Here is a 19832-nt window from a genome sequence, read left to right on the forward strand (position 1 = left end):
GTTCCACACGAATTCTGGAATTCCTTACATTTTATGAATATCCCTATTCTCATTTCCTAAAATATCTTTGTTATTGCTTTCCTAGGAGCTGATTTTGGTCATCACTTGAAAATGAAGTTGTCATAAAATGGCCATGTTGACAGATGGCATAAATGGCATAGCTAATCAAATCTGCTCCAATGTTTTAATAGCAACAGGGAATTATCACCATGCTACTAAATGAAGGTCTTAAAAATGCAGTCAGTAAACGGGTGGTGCACTGAAATGACAATTCCCATTCTAACTCAACAACGCAGCAATGATATTAGCTGCTATGGCTGACATCTCACTGACATATTCCTCACAGGAACTTCACAAACAGTTTTGCTTGGAGCCTATCTCCTTCCTGATAAAGCTGCTTTCTGATAATATTGTTTGGGCTCATCATTGCATCAGTAGAAAAAGTTAAATAAACAGTGTCCAGGGTTTAATGTGTTTTTCTTTAAGGTAATGTCATCTGAAGAGTGGCTCACATGTTTGAAAGAGCCATGCCAAGTCCTTGCATGTTGAATTCAACTTTGGGTGGTTTGTTAATTCCTGAGGAAAAATCAACACGAGCAATGTTACTCGCCACTGCGTTTCAGTACTTTGTCAGAAAAGACATAAGAACTGTAAATGAGTGCACCTAGGATAAGCTTTTGTTCATATAATTTTTGGAGCCTTAAGTCTGACACCATTTAGATACAAGATGAAATCTAAGATAAAAGGTCATTAATCCCTACTAGGTTTAAGTACAGTTGGGTTTGAATTAGCATGGATATGTAACTGCAGTAATTGCCTCTATCGTGGGAATTTATGGAGTGGCTTGAGGTCATGTCTAAACATTGGGCTTCATTTTCAGATGTACAGTATATCCTCAAACCCATTAGATTTTAGCCAGGGCAGTATGACTAAAATGTAATGTGTTTGTGTCTATTCAGTATATCTGAAAATTAGTCCAGTTCTCCTTCAAGATGGGCACAGAAGTTCCTAATGAAGCTCTTCAAACTTTAGAGAAAAGTAGGGGAGACAGACTTCAAAACAATATGTTCTATTCATACCTGGAATGTCACATCATCATTTTTTTCTGCCTAGTAAGGTCCTCCTTGTTCTCTCAAACGTTCATGGAGGCAAAACACCACAAATATGGGGAGGCAGCACTGAGCTCCCAACATAGCACTGATTCATTCACCCTTCAGCAAGAAAAAACTTTATTCCCATGGCCTTTATTCCCATGCATTGGGAAGGAGACCTCTGTATTTCTCTAGAATACATTTCTGGTTTGGGCATCTTTTTTCTTCACTGCAATAGGTTTTTGGAAAAGTCAGTTGCTGTAGAGTGAGTGGTAATTAACACCTGTTAGGGTTGGGGTATTTTTTTTTAGTAACATTGCAGATGGTGAATTGTGGATCAGTGCAAGTACAAGAGAATCAAACTTTCTCAAAATCTTTTGTCAAAGACATTGTAGATTCTTCTCAGAATAATTATATGGAGAAGTTTATTATCCCAAGTGTGCTGTTAACATTGTTTACATCCTCTTGTAACATCCTCTCCAACTATAAAAATAATTCCACTGTTCCATTCTTCCAAATGCACATGTTTACCTCAGTTAAAGTAGGGTAGTACTTGGCATGTCTTGGCATCTTTCAGTTCACTGAAAACAAAAAATTATCCCATAAATACTGCTAACCATAACTGTGGCCTTATTTGCTTGCCTAGTCTTATTAAAAGACAGTGAGAAAGTTATGTGCTGTACAGTAGGGTAAATTACGACCATGGGTACAGATGACATTATCCTGTCTCACAACAAAATACTACAAAAAATGATTGCAGAAAACAAACAAACAAAAACCAACAAAAAAATGAAAAACCCTAATAGGGGAGAATCTCTTTCAAAGTCGGACATCACGGTTTAGTTATTTGCTTGCAGTTTTAATAATGCTTTTTGTTTGTAATGCTACCTGTTTTCTAGGAAACCCTAAGCTACTGTATAAACACTGATAACACACTTGTGAAAAGGGGATTGCCAGTGGAATCATATTAAGGTGTTACAAGTTGCTTTGTAATTTCTCTGCTACATATTGCAAATGAGAAAGGATATTACAAGCAGGTTATTAACCTCACCTAATTTGATAAGAAATATGCATGTAACAAGTTTTCTATAGCTCGTGAGGAGGTAGAAGCAGCTGTATAGTATTCCTTAATTGTCATGAAGGCTGTTCAGAGGAGCTGTTATCTAAATCTGTGAACACCGATTGTATCGTTGTATGTGTATCTTGATGTCTCAGATCACCTTGCTTGATAAAAGCAGTGACTGGTTCACTACATCCTTTGTGGGAGAAAATTTTCCTGGCTAAGAAGTCTGGACAGAAGTAATTAAACCAATTGATATCCATGTGGCTGACATCAAACTTAAAAATGCCATGGCTCAGTGCAGTCTTAATAATAATTATCCAGTGGAAGGGAGACATTCCTATTTAAAAACTATACATTAAAAAAACAAACCTAAAATGAAAACTCATTCGTTGAAACACCTTTCCCTGAAGTGGATTGATTGACTCATATTGCAAGCAACAGCCTCTAGAATACAAGTAATACCACATAAAACATATGGATTTTAAAATAAATCACATCATTTACTTATTCTCTCTGTCATTCTCTTCCTCTCCCTTCCTTTCTTGTTCTCGCTTTCCTCCTATTTCCATCTGGACAACTTTATTTCATCATTTAAAGATGCTCCAGCGGATTTGACCGTCACCGACAAGATTGGGTAGACAGTGGCTGCCCTGAAGAGGTATGTAAGTAGTTTACATCCTCAGCCCATCAGAGGCCATTTATATACTTAAGATGCTTTTGATTAAATTTTTCAGATGAGGCATTGTTTCAAGGCCAAAGACATGCTATATTTATCTTTAGCATTCAGTGGAAATGCTGTAAGGCATAATAAAGAAAAATAGGCTGAGCAATTTCATTCCCCATTTGAGGGAATAAAATGAACACAAAGTAAGAATTTTATCTCTTAGAAAGTAGCTTAAATATAAAATAAAAATAAAAGAAAGCCTGCCCCAGAACAGTGTCCCTGGATGTTTTTCTCTTAGAAAACCTCTTAGATCTCAGACTCTTGCCAGAAAAGGGGAAGAAGCTGTGATGTTCCTCATCCCAGAAAACCCTCCGCCAGAGTAGTCTCAAGTGAAAAACAGGCACTGCATTTTGGTTATAAAATCTGGCCAAATCATTTAGTACAGAAGAAATTACATAGATGAATTCAAAGAGATTAAAAAAAACCCCACAAACCTACAAGGCATTTGGAATTCCTTTCATGGAGAGGCAGTGAGAGAACAAGAAAGATACCTGTGTTAGTGGTGGACTGTCAAACAGGGACGATTGGCCGCCTCTGAAAGAGTTACTCAGTGTACTCCTGGACCAGAGCAGTTAATTTTCAAGGCACATTTATATAAATATCTTAATGCTGGTTCTTTCCCAGTGTCCTACCTTTAAAAGTTTTTTTAGTTTGGGGATTGGGTTTTTTTGTTTTGTTTTATTTCATTTGGGGATTGTGGTAATAGGAACAAATTAATATATGACACTTTTAATCTCCTGATGGCCATAAAAAAGCAGTTACTTTTCCATTTTGGCTGAAAGGGCTAAATTCTGTCATGAGTTCAGCAACATAACCCTTCTGAAGTGTAATGTCAGGTGAAACTAAGGGCAAAATGTAGCCCCAAGTGTCTAGTTAGAAAAGCACATTCTGTTTTATTCTCAGTAGAAGCAAAGAGAAGTAATGATATAAATCCAGTTGGTTGGAATAATTTTTTTTCCGTGTAACTGTAATTGCAAAATAAGTGCACCCAACATACTGCCTCATTACGTGGCGTGAAGCTTCAGCTTTGCAGTTTGTAATCTGCTGATTTAAGAATGGAATTTCTGTGAGATTTGTTGTCTGTGGAAGACAACCTTTCAAGAACGTAAGTGTTACTGGGAGTATGTGTTATTATAGTGCACAACCTCTGTACTGCTTTAATCCAGATTATAATTAGCTAGGGCTCATCTCAGTTGTGCCTGTAGATGAAGTTATCCAAAAACTGCTGTCTGCAGGACAACAGCATCCCATTCTGCTTCTCCCGTCTTGTTTGAACACAACTGGTGCTGCAAGGCTTAGTGCATGATCTGAGAGGGAAATGTATCTGAGAAACTAATTGATTTGCACAGTTTCAGGCTACTTGATTGCTGCTCACAGTCCAGCCTTCAGGCCCTCTGAAGTAGAAGCAACAGCTTACTTAGCATCTTCCAGAATGATGCCTGAGCTGACTGCTGGAGTTCAATGAAGGATCAATAATTAGCATGCAGAGGTTAATTTTAGATGCATTCATTCAAGATGATGAGTAATGAGGGTACTCATAGTAATGTTTCCTTCTTTGTAATGTAGATTTTGAGATAATTTTCTATTAAATCGTATCAGTGAAATTCACAGTAGTTTTCAAGCTAAAATATGAAGAAATTTAAAGAATAATTATACTGCAGGTACTGATACCTTTTTTTAAATGTAATATATTGTTTCTGGTAAAACAAAGGACGATAAAATACCCATACATATTAAAAGAAAAACAGCAGCCACTGGGTTTTGACAGCCAGATCTCAATAAAATGAACAGGCTTTGCAGGATTCCACTTCTCATTAAAATGAAAGGGGACAGCAGGAGTTACAGGCAGTTTCCATATTTACTATTAGTTAATTGGATGCATTTTCCTGCAAACCTGTGTGATCCATAAAATAAAATATTCGTTACACCTGCAGAATTTTAAAAGTGTCCAGAAATTAAAAAAAACAAAAACAAAACAAAAAAAAACAGATTCAGGATTTGTATTCAAATATTTGCCCATGAAATAAAAGTTAAATTATTATATGATGGTGAATATTATTTGTGGTGTGCTAATATATTCTAATAATTTGTATGATTATTATAGTTTATAATACTTATAATTTATATACCTGTTATATTATATACACAGAGAATATGTTAATTTTTAATATTATGTAGAATTAATAGGCATACAGAGAATATGTTTCTCTATAGTGTGGTATATAAATATTCTATAGGTTGGATACATGCACACATTTTACACAGGTATGCATATTCTTCTGTGATAAATGGATGGAAAGCCTAATTAAATGCTCCAGTTAACTACACATTACTATGAAGAGCTACAGTTTAATTCCCACATACCTTTTTTAACACATGTTATGGCACCCAGACCAACGGCAGTGAGCATTCACAATAGAAGAGTGAAACTTTGAATTATAATCTTAGACGTTAAAATCTGATTGGTGGAAATAATATGTTTGACATTCAGGGATGACTTTGAAGCCTTGTCATTAACAATTGGGAGTTGTAAGTTTTGCAGCTAAATGAAAAATAGATGTTGCTGAATGCTGTGTAGAGCACTTCAAAGGAAAAAAAAAAGAAAAAAGAAAAAGCTCTTGAAATTCCTTGATTTAGTGTTTCCATTTTCATTCTTTTATCCTGACAGCTTGTCCGTGCTTAAATTCTTCATTCAGTGACAGTCTCCGCTGAGAATTAATTTTCTGTTCTTTGTTTTTGTTGCTTCCTAACAGTCAAAAGATAAGATTTGTGAGAAGAATATAGACACAACTGAAACACTTCCATACTCCACCACCACCCTTCTGCCAACCACCACAAAGTTCAGAGTTTTAACGACCACCAGAGGCTCCACCACTTCGCACCTGCCAACTAGCCTGCCCACAGAAGGTGAAGTGCATACCCTGCATTATTCTATAGTGCAAACGTGTCGTTTACAAGTCTAAAAGAAATTTAATTCCTTTAAGTTGGTGTTGACCTTTTCTCTTTGGGGCAGTGGAAGGAGTGGGGAACTGCAGTCAAGGCAATTATCTGCTAATGCTTTTAAACTGCAATGCGCTCTCCCGTCAGTAAGGTGCCAAGGGGAGGAGCGTTGGAGGAGGGGACGGTGCTGGGGGAGCAGGACAAGCCAGGCAGACTTGTGGAGAACTTGTGGTTGCAATGGGTTTTTCGTGTTCCTTCAACCATCAGGCCATAGTCCAAAGTCTGTTGAAACAGTAGAAGGAGAGGACCCTGCTGAAGTTATTGAAGAAACACCTATCACGGACTTAATGAATTTTTAATCTCTTTAGGTATTCTATTTAGCCAGGTGAAAATTAGAGATAACCCAAATTAAAAACCAATTTGAAATTTGCCCGTTTAGTTTTTTTCAGTCAGTTGACACTGTTCTTTTTGTGTAGCGCTCACTGTTGCGGAATAGTTTCTATAGGCTTCTGAACCGAATTAAGTGGGTGAGTGATGGTGTGTCAGTTCTCATCCTTGTTCCACTGGCTGCTTACATCTTGCTTCTCTGTGGCTGAGATTTCCTGCCTTCCTGCTTCTGGAGAAAATTCAGCCGGGCGTAAAAGCTAATTCAGATTAATCAAATAGCATCTCTAAAATGGGGGGCGGGGGGGTGGTGGGGAGGTGTTCTGTTAGAATTATATGTTAACACAAGAAAAGGTACCAGGTACAGGCAGATTTTTTAAGTGGCCTGTGACAGGAAAATGTGAGCTGAAGGCATTTCAAGGTGGGAATCTACTGATAAGAATAGTTGTTTTTATTTGCAGCAAGAGAAGTTTAGAAACTGTCGGTGCAGGATTTGGGCTGCATTAGAAGCATTATTCCCTGACATTTTGTTTATGAAAGCTCACAACAAGAAGAGGAATAGGGAAATAAATAGGATTTTAAACTGGTAGACCCTTTAATGATTTTTAGAAGAGGAACTAAGTCATTGTTTTATTTTATTGTCATATGTTGGTTCATATAGTCCTTAATATGATAGAATGCTCAAGCTATGTATGAACAGGTAACATAAATGAATTATTTGTGTTATGAGAGACACTCTAGGACCCCTATTTACCAGTATTTTGAATCCTCCTTTACACTCTCACTGTAACACTCTCATAAACAGTTTTTTAGTAGTAAGGAAGTAAATACTTACAGTATAAGTAAGAACACCACAATCTAATTCTCATGGCAGTGAGTACAAAATCATTTTCTAATTGTGGAATTTCTTTGACATTAGAAAGTCATTCTTAAATGACTCATGACTTAGAAAAATGCATTTTCCTACCACTGACTTTGAATTTCCTTTATAGATGACACCAAGATAGCGCTGCACCTAAAAGATAATGGAGGTAAGAGATGATTTTTTTGTCTGTAAATAATGTCAGTAGTTTGTCAAATTATACCCCACTGAACTTCTTTAATCAAAATCAGATTGTAGAAATAGCTTTTACCAGACTCCCAAGGGACTTCAGCCTTCCACATCTGTGTGCAAGAGCAGCAGGGCAAATAAGCTTAGAAACTGCTTAGTAAATTAAACGTTTACAACTCTCTTTATAACTCTTTAATAAAACAACAGGTTTAATAAACTTCCAAATATAGACGTATTAAGTAAATTTTAACTGTATTAATACAGTTAACTATTATAATAATATAGTATTATTTAACTATTAAGAAAGGATATAATGCTAGTTCTAAATAGTAATATTGTGTTACAAATTCGTTCACAGTGGTGAATTATTACATTACATTCTTTTAATAAATATATCCATTTTATACCTATGTCTCAGTACCAGCAGAGATCATGTATTTCTCGATGCATGTTCCCCGTGCAAGTTAATAAGATCACCTTGTCTTACTGATAAAGGCCTCTGTCAAATGAGGCTCTGCAGGGGACTACTTTTGTCATCTTTGTGGGTTCAAGGACTGAGACCTGAGGTTTGTTCCTTCTCCCTTTGAAGCCGATGAGGATTTTACTGTTAGTTAGAATCGGACTGGGTCATTAGATGTGGGCTGCATCTGTATTCACTGCCGAGGTAGAGCTTGCTGAGGAGGAAAGAAAGTTTTGGGTTGATTTCTGCAGGCTTCAGAACGGTCTGTCAAAGCAGAGGACAATTTGCTGAGCAAACTGAAATAAATTCTATTTCCACTGATGTAAAGAGGAATATTTCTGGTTCTGATTGTGTTTCCTCCAGGCAGGGAGCATCAAGCTTCCCTGAGGGGCAGGGGAACCGGCAGCGAAGCATGGCAGCAGGCACAGGCAGGGTGCAGGGTGAGTCCAGCAGCTCAGGGGAAGCAGCTGAGGTCAGCCCCAGCCTAGTGACCATCAGCTGAGTCTGCAGTGACAAGGCAAGCCCAGGGTCAATGGAGGAAGCCAGGTCAGCAAGGCAAGGCTGGGACCGGTGAGGGAGCAGGCTAGGCACAGCAGCCAGCAGCACAGCTCAGGCAAGGACCAAAGGAAGCAGCTCCCGTCAGCAGTCCCAGAGAAGTGAGGTGATGAACCAGGTCCACACAGGGAGTCCAGTCAGCAGCAAAAGGAGACAGGGCCAGAGATAAGTCTACAACACAGCTCCAAGGTCCATTCAAGCTACTTTCAGCATAGATCCAAGGTTGGTCCAGGAGACAAGATCAGAACTGAGGCTGAATACAAGTTCACCTACAACGTAGCTTTGGTTTGGGCTTGAGCTTACATGGAGTCCCCAGCCCCATGGGCAGAGGTTCCAGGTACAGAGGTCAGGACAGCTGAGGCATAGTGGTCTCTCAGGGCCCTCACAGAGAATTATTCAAGTTTTGAAAAAACACATGTGCAGATGCCATTTAGCATTTAAGTCTGTTTTCCTGTCATTTGTTTTTCAGTAATATTCAGCCATTGTTTTCTCCTTCCCTCAAATTGGAGATCTGCTCATTCTACAGGAGGCAGTTGCCATCCCCTTCCTTGCCAGTTGCTCCTCTGTCATTTTGCTGTCACTAACCACAACATAGCTGGTCACATGCTGTACTGGGCATTGAATCGTTCATTTGTTGGAAGTGTTGTTGTTTGACATGGCTTTGACACATAAGTGATCCCTTGGAATAAGGTAATCTATAAACTCAGGGTGGCACTTCTAGGCGTTTTGTCTATGGGAATGTCCCTGAGCCTTTCTTTCTCTTGCTCTTCTTGAAATCAAATTGCTTTTTATTTTGTTGTGAAAAGTGCTTCAGTGCTCTTAAAGATCAATAGACAAGGTGAATCAGTCAGCACTTCACTCTCCTGTTCCATCTCCGCTCTGTACGTACGGCCCATTCCCAGCTGAGCTGTGCCCACACTCTGCCCCATGAGCCATGGCTCCATGGCAGGTGGCTGTCCCGGGACCAGGCAACTCTGTCGTGAGCATCTCATAAACAGCTCAAAATAGTATGCTGTTATATAAAAAAAAAAAAAAATTCAAAAGGTGGGCTTTAGAAAACACATCCCAGTTTCTTTTTGTTTGGGAATTGCAACAGGATTATCTTTTCCTTTGTCTACTCTTTGCCCAAGATCTAAAAAGATAAACACTGTGAAAGCAAACAAATATTGAATACTAGACCAAGTGAGGGATGGCCATGGCCTACTTGATAGAGTGAGGTGGTAGGGTTTGTGGCATCACTTGTCTTAAATACAGAAAGTCCATTTCCAGGCAGAAAGCTACTGCATTTTAGGAGAACAAACCAGCACCTGATGTGATTATTCATTTTCCTTGAGCTGTTTCTTTTATTCTTGAAATCTAAAAAAAAAAGAAACTGACTTCAAACAACACAGAAGCAAAGCAACACACCAGGATTTCTCATTCACACAGTAAACGTGGCTTTTAATCTGAGAAGTTCTTTTTGATGAATCTTCAATCATGCATTGAATTTTCTAGTGACTCCTAGATTAGGCTCAGATAAAACCTCTGCAGCCGCAGGGCCGTTCTTTGATTCTCTGTGATTCGTCAGCTTTTCATAAAGAGTAGATTATTTCAGGTCACGAATACAGGGTCTTTACTTTCTCACACTAGATCCTTTAAAACTCTAATGAAAGGGAACCTTTTATAATGGAAAGCCAAAGCTATATTGGATCAATGATGGCCTATATCTTGATGTGTCCTTGGATGATAGCAGTCAATATCTGATTAGGTACAACAAAAGGATTCTATAGAAACTCTACATCTCACCTCTGCCTGGAATTTTTGAAACCAAATGTTACAAAGCAGCAACTAAATTTGAATTAAATTTTGGGTTTAGGTCAAACTGCTTTGACCCTTTAATTATATGAGAAAATCAGTTGCAAGTTAGTGCTGTAATTCACCCATAATTTTTTGTGGCATATTTTAGCATACATTTCAAATTTACTTGTTTCCGTTTCTTCTGTCTTTCCCCTGTCTTCATAGACACATGATAGGTGCCTAATACATGCATATAAACTATTTTAAAATATAGCTGGCATGCCATCACGATTTTTGTTACATTTAATTCTCTTTAAAACAAAAAGCATTCTGTATGTTTTAAGATATGTCTAGCACTGCAAATGTATATTTTTGTTATTAATGGCAGATTCTGTTGCTGTTTTCGTTTTTCTTATAACACAACACAGCTGACTAAACAGTTTAAAAGCCTAATTTTTCATAAAAATTGTGAGCAATTGGCTGTGGCTGTACAGTAATGCAGTATTTTCCTGTTGAGAACTCTTTGGTGGATGATTTAGATGATTGCCCAGCACATCTAGACATTTTATTCGACCTTTTTAAGCACCTTGTGATGATTTGATTGCTCTGAGTCTCTCTCAATCCTGCAGCTTTATAAGTCAAAAGAGAAGTGCATATGTGTTGGACAGTAAGTCTCAGAGAAACTGCCACACTTCTCGTTCATCAAGATGTACAGAAATTACTGTTACAAAAAAGTAAAGCTATGCAAAAAACATCTACCTGAGGGAGAAAGCTATTTTCTTTATATGTGAACAAGTCCATCCCAGCATATGCAGTGCTAGGAAATGTCTGTGTCCTGATAAATTTCACTCTCTGGTGGACTTTTTCAAAGATGGTCTAGATATGAACGTTAGTGATGTACAGGATTAACATCAGTGCTATCCAGAGTTTAATTCGAGCTTGAAAGATTGGGAAACTTGGTAAGAAATGACCAAAAAGCAGACCCAAGTTTTGAAAAAAGGTATTTTTAGATACCTTATATGCAGTGATAAATTTACCCAGAGAGGGATTGTTTTTTTAAAAGTCCCTGATGCCTGGAAACTAGCTCCCATTAGTCATCTGTCGTCTTAATTTCCCTTAAAAATTGCAGTCTGAGCTCTTCCTACCATAGAAATTCTTGACAAATTTTGGAGAAGACTCAGTCCTGTTTTTCTTGTGTACCGTGAACTCCAACTGAAACATCTTGAACACTAGTTCATGCCTGCTAATAATCATCTAACTTATTTCTTTCCAATATGTTGTTTCTAAATGATCCAGAAAATGAGACGTATTTCAACAAATAGACAAGTCAACCTTTTATGGAAAACAAATATTTTTGACATAACAAAAGTTATTATGGCCACACAGTCCAAACTCTTCTTTTGGTCCTCTCTCATAACCAGTGGCAAGTAATAGGCACGAGGAAGTTTCTGAAGTGCGATAAGTTACTATATAGATGTGCCTATCTCTATCAGCTACAGAGAAAAATGTAAATGACATGTTAAGAGTAGGTGTCTTACTTGTAGGTACCCAAGGTTTCCTTACATTAAACTCTCTTCAGGGTGTCGCAGCTAGTGTGTGCTGTGTCCATTCCTGTCCATAAACCTGGTAGGCCAGGATTCAGACCTCTTCTTCCACTCTTGTCTCATGAAAAAGGGAAGGTTTAGGGATTTTACCATTATTGCAAAAATCTTGTTGAGATTAGGTTATGGATAATATATGTTTACTTCTGTATGTTCCACTTACTTCAGACTGCTGATGTTTCCCTAAAATTGCAGGGTTCATACAATTTTAGGCAAGCAAGGATCTCTTTGGAGACAACTTGTCATTGTTACTTTATCTATGCTGTTCTATATGCTGTGTTTGATAAAAAAAAAATTATCAAGGAGCAGCTTTGGAACGGTTTCAGTAATGAGGGAAATAGAAGAAGACATAGAGAAAAGTATCAGAACACAGAGGTCAGCAAAATAGGTGGTGATGGATAGAAATGTGTTAATAGGACAAGAATATGAAGAAAGGTAGATTCAAGAAGAACAATTAGCCACCTTGATTATCAAATAAACCAAAATGAGCCTTGTAAACAGAGTTTATCAGACTTTTTACCCTTTTTCTTATATTTAGGTAGGGGGAAAATTCCAAAGGGAACAAATAAAATATCACTCAAATAAGTCAACGAGTCTTCCCATATATTGTATTTCACACTGTAGATTACAAGCTAAGAAATGCTGGTATCTCCACAATTTATTCTCTGTTTCTAGCTGAACATTTCCAAGCTGTTTCTCCCCTATCATTTCTCAGCAGTCTCTTCTCAGCAATAGTTAGAGACAGGTCTCAAGATATATTAGAGAGATCTCTTGTTTTCTTCAGTATGATCAAAGCATGATCGAAGTTGAACTCTAGACCCCAAGCAATTTGCTAAATGCTGCTCACTGCTTTCTGCAAGTTTGGCTGAATCACTCAGAACAGGAAAACATTATTCTTAGGGAAAAGTGTGGGATCTACCATAATATGTTGCTGTAAAAAACATGAAATGATGTGCCCAGTGTAATTCACGTTCTTCCTTCTCAAGAGATCTTGTGGCTTAAGGAAAGCACACACAGCCTTGTTGGTGTTCAGTATGATACTACATCAGTGCCTGCTGGCAGATATCTTACTGAAATTAAGCCTTCCAAAGCCAAGAACATAAGCTTAGAAAAGCAATAGCCTCTGATAAATATTCCCATCTTCCTTGTGCATCTTCCTGATGCACCAGACACAGGAAGAAACATATTTTATGTACATATGTGTTTTTTAAAAAGAATGCGAATTAAAAGTGCTAAACTCATCCATTCTGGAAAAAAAATAGAATCACAGATTGATAATCTTTATTCTTAGGACATTTAAATTGGTAGCATTCATAAATTGTATTATTTTCTTTTTGTTTGCTGGTACTTTGGATTGTGCTTAAATGTTACTTAGAACAAGACATCTGTGTCTTTTCCAGAATTTTTTGCATCCCCACTGCATCCCAATTTTGCTGTTATCATCTTATTACAGCTATCATCACAAAATATGTAAAAAACATCAATCCAATCTGCAGAAAGTCAATCAAATAATGGCAGAGGTTTTCCAAAGTAGAGGCACTGGAATGTACACCCTAGAAAGCAAATGTCACTTTCTGCCTCCACAAAAGGACATTTTTACATCATATTAGGCACCAGATACCACATTAGGTTAAAGAAACGTGATGTTAAAATGTTTAGCTAAACCAGAACAACTATGTGTAGACATTTCTACTTATACTAAAGTCTAACTTATACCAGTTTAGTTTCTCTTTAGTTTTCTAAGCCAGGTATAAAATTATATATGGTATCTACGCTTACAGTTGTCATGCTTTGCTGTAAAGACACACATTTAACTGATTTTGTTAAACACCTACAATTTGTGGACTTTGTACCAGCTTAAAGGGTTAATGTGAAAACTGCATGTAGATCTAAATGGAGGTCTTATGGAGGGTAAGTGTAGTAGGCTGGATAAACTTTTAAGACAAGGTTGCATTACTTAATGTTGGATCTTATCATCTGCTCCTGTTGCTGTCACAGAGCTGTGGCGGTATGACAGCTAGGACACACAAAGATCCTGTCATCTTCTGTATTTTTAAATACCTATTCTACATGGAGTTAACCCAGTAGTTGCAGTCAGTAGTTGGCTGAATTGAAATTCTTGTAATCTGGTAACTTTTTGCTCTTCTGGGTTTAGCAACAGCCAGCTGCCTTGCCAGGCTAGATGGCATGATACAGTATGGTACAATGTTGAGCTTCGTGATGGACACTGCTTGATGCTATGAAGTATTAACGGCTTACATGGCCTCAAGCAACTCAAACTAAAATTAATACTGATGACAACTGTTGTAGCATTAGGTGATATTTTAGAGCAGAAGAATAAAAGTCCTTAGCTAACATATTTAGAGTGCCTGTTATCCTATAAACAGAGGGTTTTGATTTTAGTGCACTCTCCTCCATTTACTGTACTAAGCAGTTGATCAATCTTAGAGAGACTTACTGAGTTGCCCTGGCTCCTACAGAAAATTGATAGCAAAGCCAGATACTGAATTCATAGTTTGTGGGTTACAGTTCGTAATATTCTCACTCAAAAACCACCCTTCATTCCTTACAGGCAATTGGAAACCTATTTTTAAAGCATTATTTGAGCCATAACTTTATAAATCATCATGAAACCAAGTAAAGTGTAGCAATAGCTTAACCTCAAACTGTTAACAAATGCTAAGGGAATGAATGCACAAATCAAGCAAGTCACACTCCATTAGTGTGAAGAAGCTGAGAAGTCCAGAACATGCTGCTCCTAAAAGAGGTAGAAAGAACATTTTAATGGAGATTCCTCTGAGCCTCTGGAGCATCCTTCCAACTGTACATTCCCTTACTCTCTCCTACAGTCACTATATGCAGGTCATTAATCATCTGTTTAGGAATCTGCATTATCTACAGGAAAAAAAAACTTCAGTTTGGAGAACCGTATACCTGCCCCATAAAACAAGCAGTCTCCTGGTAGACTCGCATTGCAGATGTGAAAGGAGGCCCAGAAGACAAGGAAAATCCAGTGGCTCTACTGAGCTCACTGTAGGCTGTAACCCTGTGTACTCAGCTGTCCCAAGCATTATGTCCTCCCTCTTTGCAGGAGCGTATTAACTCAAACCCACAGTCATGCAAATAGGGTGATACAGCTTCCAGGCTAGAAATGACAGACGTGATAGGGTGGAGGGAGGGCTGGTGGAGTGAACATGGATCTGTAGGTGCAGGTTAGCCTCAGACCATGCAGCAAGAGAGGGTTTCTGCTCTTTGGCTGGTAACAGGGATAGTAGTGAGGTGAGATGTGTTTGACCTGCCGGATTCAGCTGATTTGCCCGAAGTCAGAATGTTCCATCACTGTCACTGGTAGACAGTTTTATTACCCTGAAATAAACCTTGGAGGGGGATGAAAATTGTTTGATTCCTTGCTTAGATGATTTTAAAAAAAACAGGTATATATTATCATAGATTTCTGGTACATCAAATAGCATCTATCCTAAGCAGTACATGCCTTTGTTTGTATGTCAAATCTATATAACTAGCAAAAGTAGTACCCAGCACCCAACCAAGAAGTAAAAACGGGCAGCTAAGAAATCAGCTTGCACTATATCTCACTTTCCCCCACAGCTCAGGACTTCAGACAGATATTTTTTACAGAGTGAATCACAAAACTTGCAGTCTCTGATGGCATCCCTGTGAACAATTTAAAAAAAGTTGTATTGTGTTGTCACAGCAAGTTTTAAGTTACCTAAATGCTGCATTCTTTAAGGATCATCGTTTCTGTGATTCTATGATACTTTTACAGCAATAGTAATAATAATAGTAATAATATATAAGCATATGTGACTTCCCTAAGCTAGTATTTGAAGGATAGTGGTTTTTATGTAAGAACAATAAGATACTCGTTTTGCATTAGTATTAATAGTATAGCACAATCTACTTTAATCAATAAATACATTTTTATAAAGCTGGATGCGCCGCAGCTTCAAAATCATGTCCAATACCAAAATAATCATTATGTAACATGTACGTCGGGGAATGCAAGGGAAGTTCTGCAGTTAACAACTAAACTATTAAAAAATGGCATGTTTGCATGGAGGCTCTGAAAATATTATCATGCATTCTGTTTCTGTAATGATTAATCTATGTAGGGCATACTCATAAGTAATAAGAGCATGTCAGTCTCTACTGTAGACGTGGTTGTACTTGAACCTATACATTTTTCCAGTCTGCGTCATCTGTAGGAGCAGTTTTGATGCATTTGGATCCAGACTTGTATTGCCATAAAACTAAGACCATGCCAGAAACACTGTCAACTTAATAAGCCAGCATTTCCGTACCAATAGTGCTGCATAGATGCTGTCATACCCATGTGGTAGTTTCATATTCATCTGACCAACCAGCTAAAAAAATGATGGGTTTTGACAAACATTAAGAATTCATCCAATTGCTGCCATGTGACCTAACTGCAAACGCTCATTTTATCATAAAGCTTTCCTATGTGAGAAGAAATTGCAGGGTTCATTCTCTCTCTCTCTCACACTGTCACCTTAATAAGCCAGCATTTCCGTACCAATAGATGCTGCTGCATAGATGCTGTCATACCCATGTGGTAGTTTCATATTCATCTGACCAACCAGCTAAAAAAATGATGGGGTTTGACAAACATTAAGAATTCATCCAATTGCTGCCATGTGACCTAACTGCAAACGCTCATTTTATCATAAAGCTTTCCTATGTGAGAAGAAATTGCAGGGTTCATTCTCTCTCTCTCTCTGACAAATTCAGGGGTTTGCCATGAAAATTCATTCTTCTGGTAAAAAGAGGTGAGAAAAGAACAAAGTTCAGTACTGAGTTATCATCTTTTGGTTGATTGCTGCCATTTAGACCATCTATATCCCTGGCTTTACTAGTATAGTTGTGTCAGTCAGGAGGGTCAAATAAGGTATTGCATTTTGTCCCCTAAAGATGCATGTGCGTATAAGAAGTGAGTTTGAATTGGAGCTTTTTCCTATCTGATCAAAATGCAAGAGTAAAAAGGGGTGACATGGCTTTTGGAGGGAAAAAGCAAAGCTTTATTTTCCAAATCCACGCAAAGAAATTCTACTTTTTTTGTCTGTCATTTGCCCATGTCACTTTTATATAAAAGGAAAGTTTCTAGCCACAAGGTACCAGAAATTCACCTATTTTTTCCCCATTTTACCATAAAACTTTTTTGAATCTCTGCTCTTACAGACAGAGGTATTAGTCTCCGGTAACTAAACTCTTGTCCATCTCGTATCATGAGAGGTGTACACGTATGTATCACAATTTTGTTTTCTCATACATAGAACTATCACAATAGAAACTTTGTGTAAACCTTAAATTTAGATGATAGAAAGCAATGTATTTCTTTTTGCAGACTTCAGTGGTTAATATGCAATAGTGAGAAAAGCAGTGTTGAGAAAGTTTCCACAATATGTTTACAAACATGCTAAAGAGCAGTGCCAGTTTGTACACACCCTTGTTCCTGTTAAAGTCAGCATCACAGTCCCCATGGGCCAGGACAAGGGTTTCATTCATGATAATTCCTTGGGGTTTTTTGTAACCTGACTGTAACTAGAGACATAATAAAACAATATAAGATCAAAGATTATATAGTCTTTATGTGTTTATCATGCAAACAATGTGTTTCCACTTTTACTTTTTAAACAGCATTTGGCAGAAGAACAGTTATTTTATGTTTGTATTGTGTGCCTTTATATTCGGGAAAAAACGTTACGTGTTGTTTCTGTCCTGTCATTCAGCACCTAATGAGAAGCAGACTAACCTTGGAGATGCTAATATGCTCCTTCTGCTTAAAAGGTTTATGCATATAAGAATTTGGGGAGGAGTTTATAAACAGAGCATATTGTAACAATTGCTTTTTTGAGCACAAGAAAAGGGAAGTTTGGGGAAAGTTCCACTGAGAGAGCTCCTTTTGGGAAAGGATTGGTCATAAGACAAATATCCTCCCGTGGGTTTAGCCTTGCCTGGAAGAGCAGATATGCTGTGATAATAAGATTTCTGCACCTGAAAAAGTTGCCAAGTCCTTTTTTTCATCTATTTCCCTTGGTGGCTTTTTAAAAGAACTGTCAGATGATTTTGCAGCAGAGAGTATTTTCAAAGTCGACAACACTGTTTATCGTCTCTGTGTGAAGAGAGTAAAATCAATTTCTCATGAGTATTTGAGCCCTGAGGTCAATGAACTGAATTCCGATTATGGAAATTACAACTTACTTACACTTGTTGTCATTTAAGAAAAGCATTTCTTGTATTTCATTATTTTTTGCATTTGGCATTCTGATCACTGCACTGATCTCCATGAAATGCTTCACCCTAGACTAGTAGAAATCTGGGCAGGCAGTTGTTACCTGTGTTATTTGTAAGAGGCGGCATTTTCGTTTGCAAAGCTGGATGCTAAACACTGAGAAAATATCAACTCAAAGGGGATTAATTTGATGGCTTTTACAGAGCGGTTAGGACCTTTGACAAAGTCCAGCATTTTTTAATATGCAGAATATGATGTTCTGCCTTCACCCATAACATAGTAACAATACACATTACTCATTTAGTGCAAATTGGCCTGAAAATGGGTCCAAGGGATAAAGTAGTTTATGATGCACCCATGTGGCATTAAAGGGAAGAATTGAAGAGTATGAAGCTGTCAAAAAGGCTATTATGAGACAGACAAACTGTGAATCCTCTGGTCCTTCTGGGGAGTAGTTACTTCTCAGTAGGGTGACTCACACAACTAACTGCTCAGCAAAATTGAAACTGAAGTTCCTGTGCGAACTCATGAACTTTTCAGTAAATAGAAAGATACTTTCAGGATTAGACAGTACCTGAGTGGGGGTGCATGCTTCCAACTTCTTGTTAGATTCATTAATGCCTCCCACATCCTAGTTTAGCCTCTCAAATTATTGGGTTCTTTTTCTTTACCCTCCGATCCTGTAACTCAGCTCCTTACTCCACAAGCTGTCTCACTGTCTTCATGGGAAAGAGCAGAGCAACGCTGCAGGGTTTCAGCTGTTTCAGGGTTTCAGACTCAAGGTTGAGGAAATGTGGACAAAAGCAGGGGAAATTTGCATGAATCCCTTCTCTCTCCCATAGATTCACTTCCACCTTATAGTTAGAAATAATATAATAATAGCCAAATCTCTTGGCTAAGATCATACATCTTCCTTCTCCCCCCGTTGGTGCTGTGCAATCCGCTGCGCCATGCAGCCTTCCTTGGTCTGCTGAGAAAAAGTGCTTCCACACATGGATGAGCTGTTACACTATGGTTAACCGTTCCTATTTTCTTTTATTGCCCCTTATATAAGGCCTTTAACACTGTATAAGGACCTAGATCAATACATCCTTCTTCTATTATTTTCTAGTTCTTTTTTTAAATATTAGCGTGGAGTGCTGTAGTCACAATCTGATGAATGTTAAAAGACCATGTACAGTTATTGTTATTGTTGTTTTTACTATTAATAACAATAACAGTAACTTGTTTGAAGTGGTACCCATAACTCAATAGCTGATTACTAAGAGCAATTAAAAGGGACACTCCCTGACCTCACAGACTATGACACTCTAAGACAACGAAACAAATAGTTCAGGGAGATGGCACAACAAAAAGGATGACTGCAGAAATCAACAATTTTCATTATAATCAGTTTGGCAAACAAGCATGGTGAGAGGAAATTTAAAAGTGGAACTGAAAGAATATTTCTCATAAGTGAGACCAGAGCCAGGTTTTGTATGGGGTAAAGCATGGAGGTGATTTGAAGGATTGCCAGAAAGGCAGAAAGCAGTGGGGAATATTAGGAGACAGATAGAAGTTTGCGAAGCCAAATGACCAGTACTCTGCTGGTGTTTCTTAAACGTAAGGCTTCTGGATCGCTCTTTTGCCTGCAGTGCTGGGTAGAACAGCACTTCTCCATTTATGCAAAAGGACGCTGAAGAATCACTGCTTATCACCATGTTTGTACTTGCTGTGATACCTCGGGTTGTCCAAAGTAGAAATCATACCCAAGCACAAGCAGTTCTACAGATGTTGGCTAATATATTGAGAGACTTTTTCCACAAAGGTTGCAGTGTTGTGAAAAGACTTTCAGTCACTTATTTGGAAGCACTGCTGACAAGTTACTTGTCTGACAGAGACACCCCTCTTTTCTCCTGACAGGAGGATAGTATGAG

At 38.0% G+C, this 19832-nt stretch overlaps 1 protein-coding gene across 1 annotated transcript in view; it reads left to right on the plus strand.

Moving 5' to 3' along the window:
• PLXDC2 (plexin domain containing 2) overlaps positions 1 to 7244 on the plus strand; it is a 102831-nt gene extending 95587 nt beyond the window's left edge. The window contains exons 8-10 of the mRNA XM_010287184.1: positions 2752 to 2812; positions 5632 to 5785; positions 7195 to 7244. Of these exons, the coding sequence (XP_010285486.1) occupies positions 2752 to 2812; positions 5632 to 5785; positions 7195 to 7244 (265 nt within the window). The remainder of the gene's footprint in view (positions 1 to 2751; positions 2813 to 5631; positions 5786 to 7194) is intronic.
• The last annotated feature ends 12588 nt before the right edge of the window (positions 7245 to 19832 follow it).

The sequence above is a fragment of the Phaethon lepturus genome, unplaced genomic scaffold (assembly GCF_000687285.1).
Source record: "Phaethon lepturus isolate BGI_N335 unplaced genomic scaffold, ASM68728v1 scaffold4175, whole genome shotgun sequence".
Classification (NCBI taxonomy): domain Eukaryota; kingdom Metazoa; phylum Chordata; class Aves; order Phaethontiformes; family Phaethontidae; genus Phaethon; species Phaethon lepturus.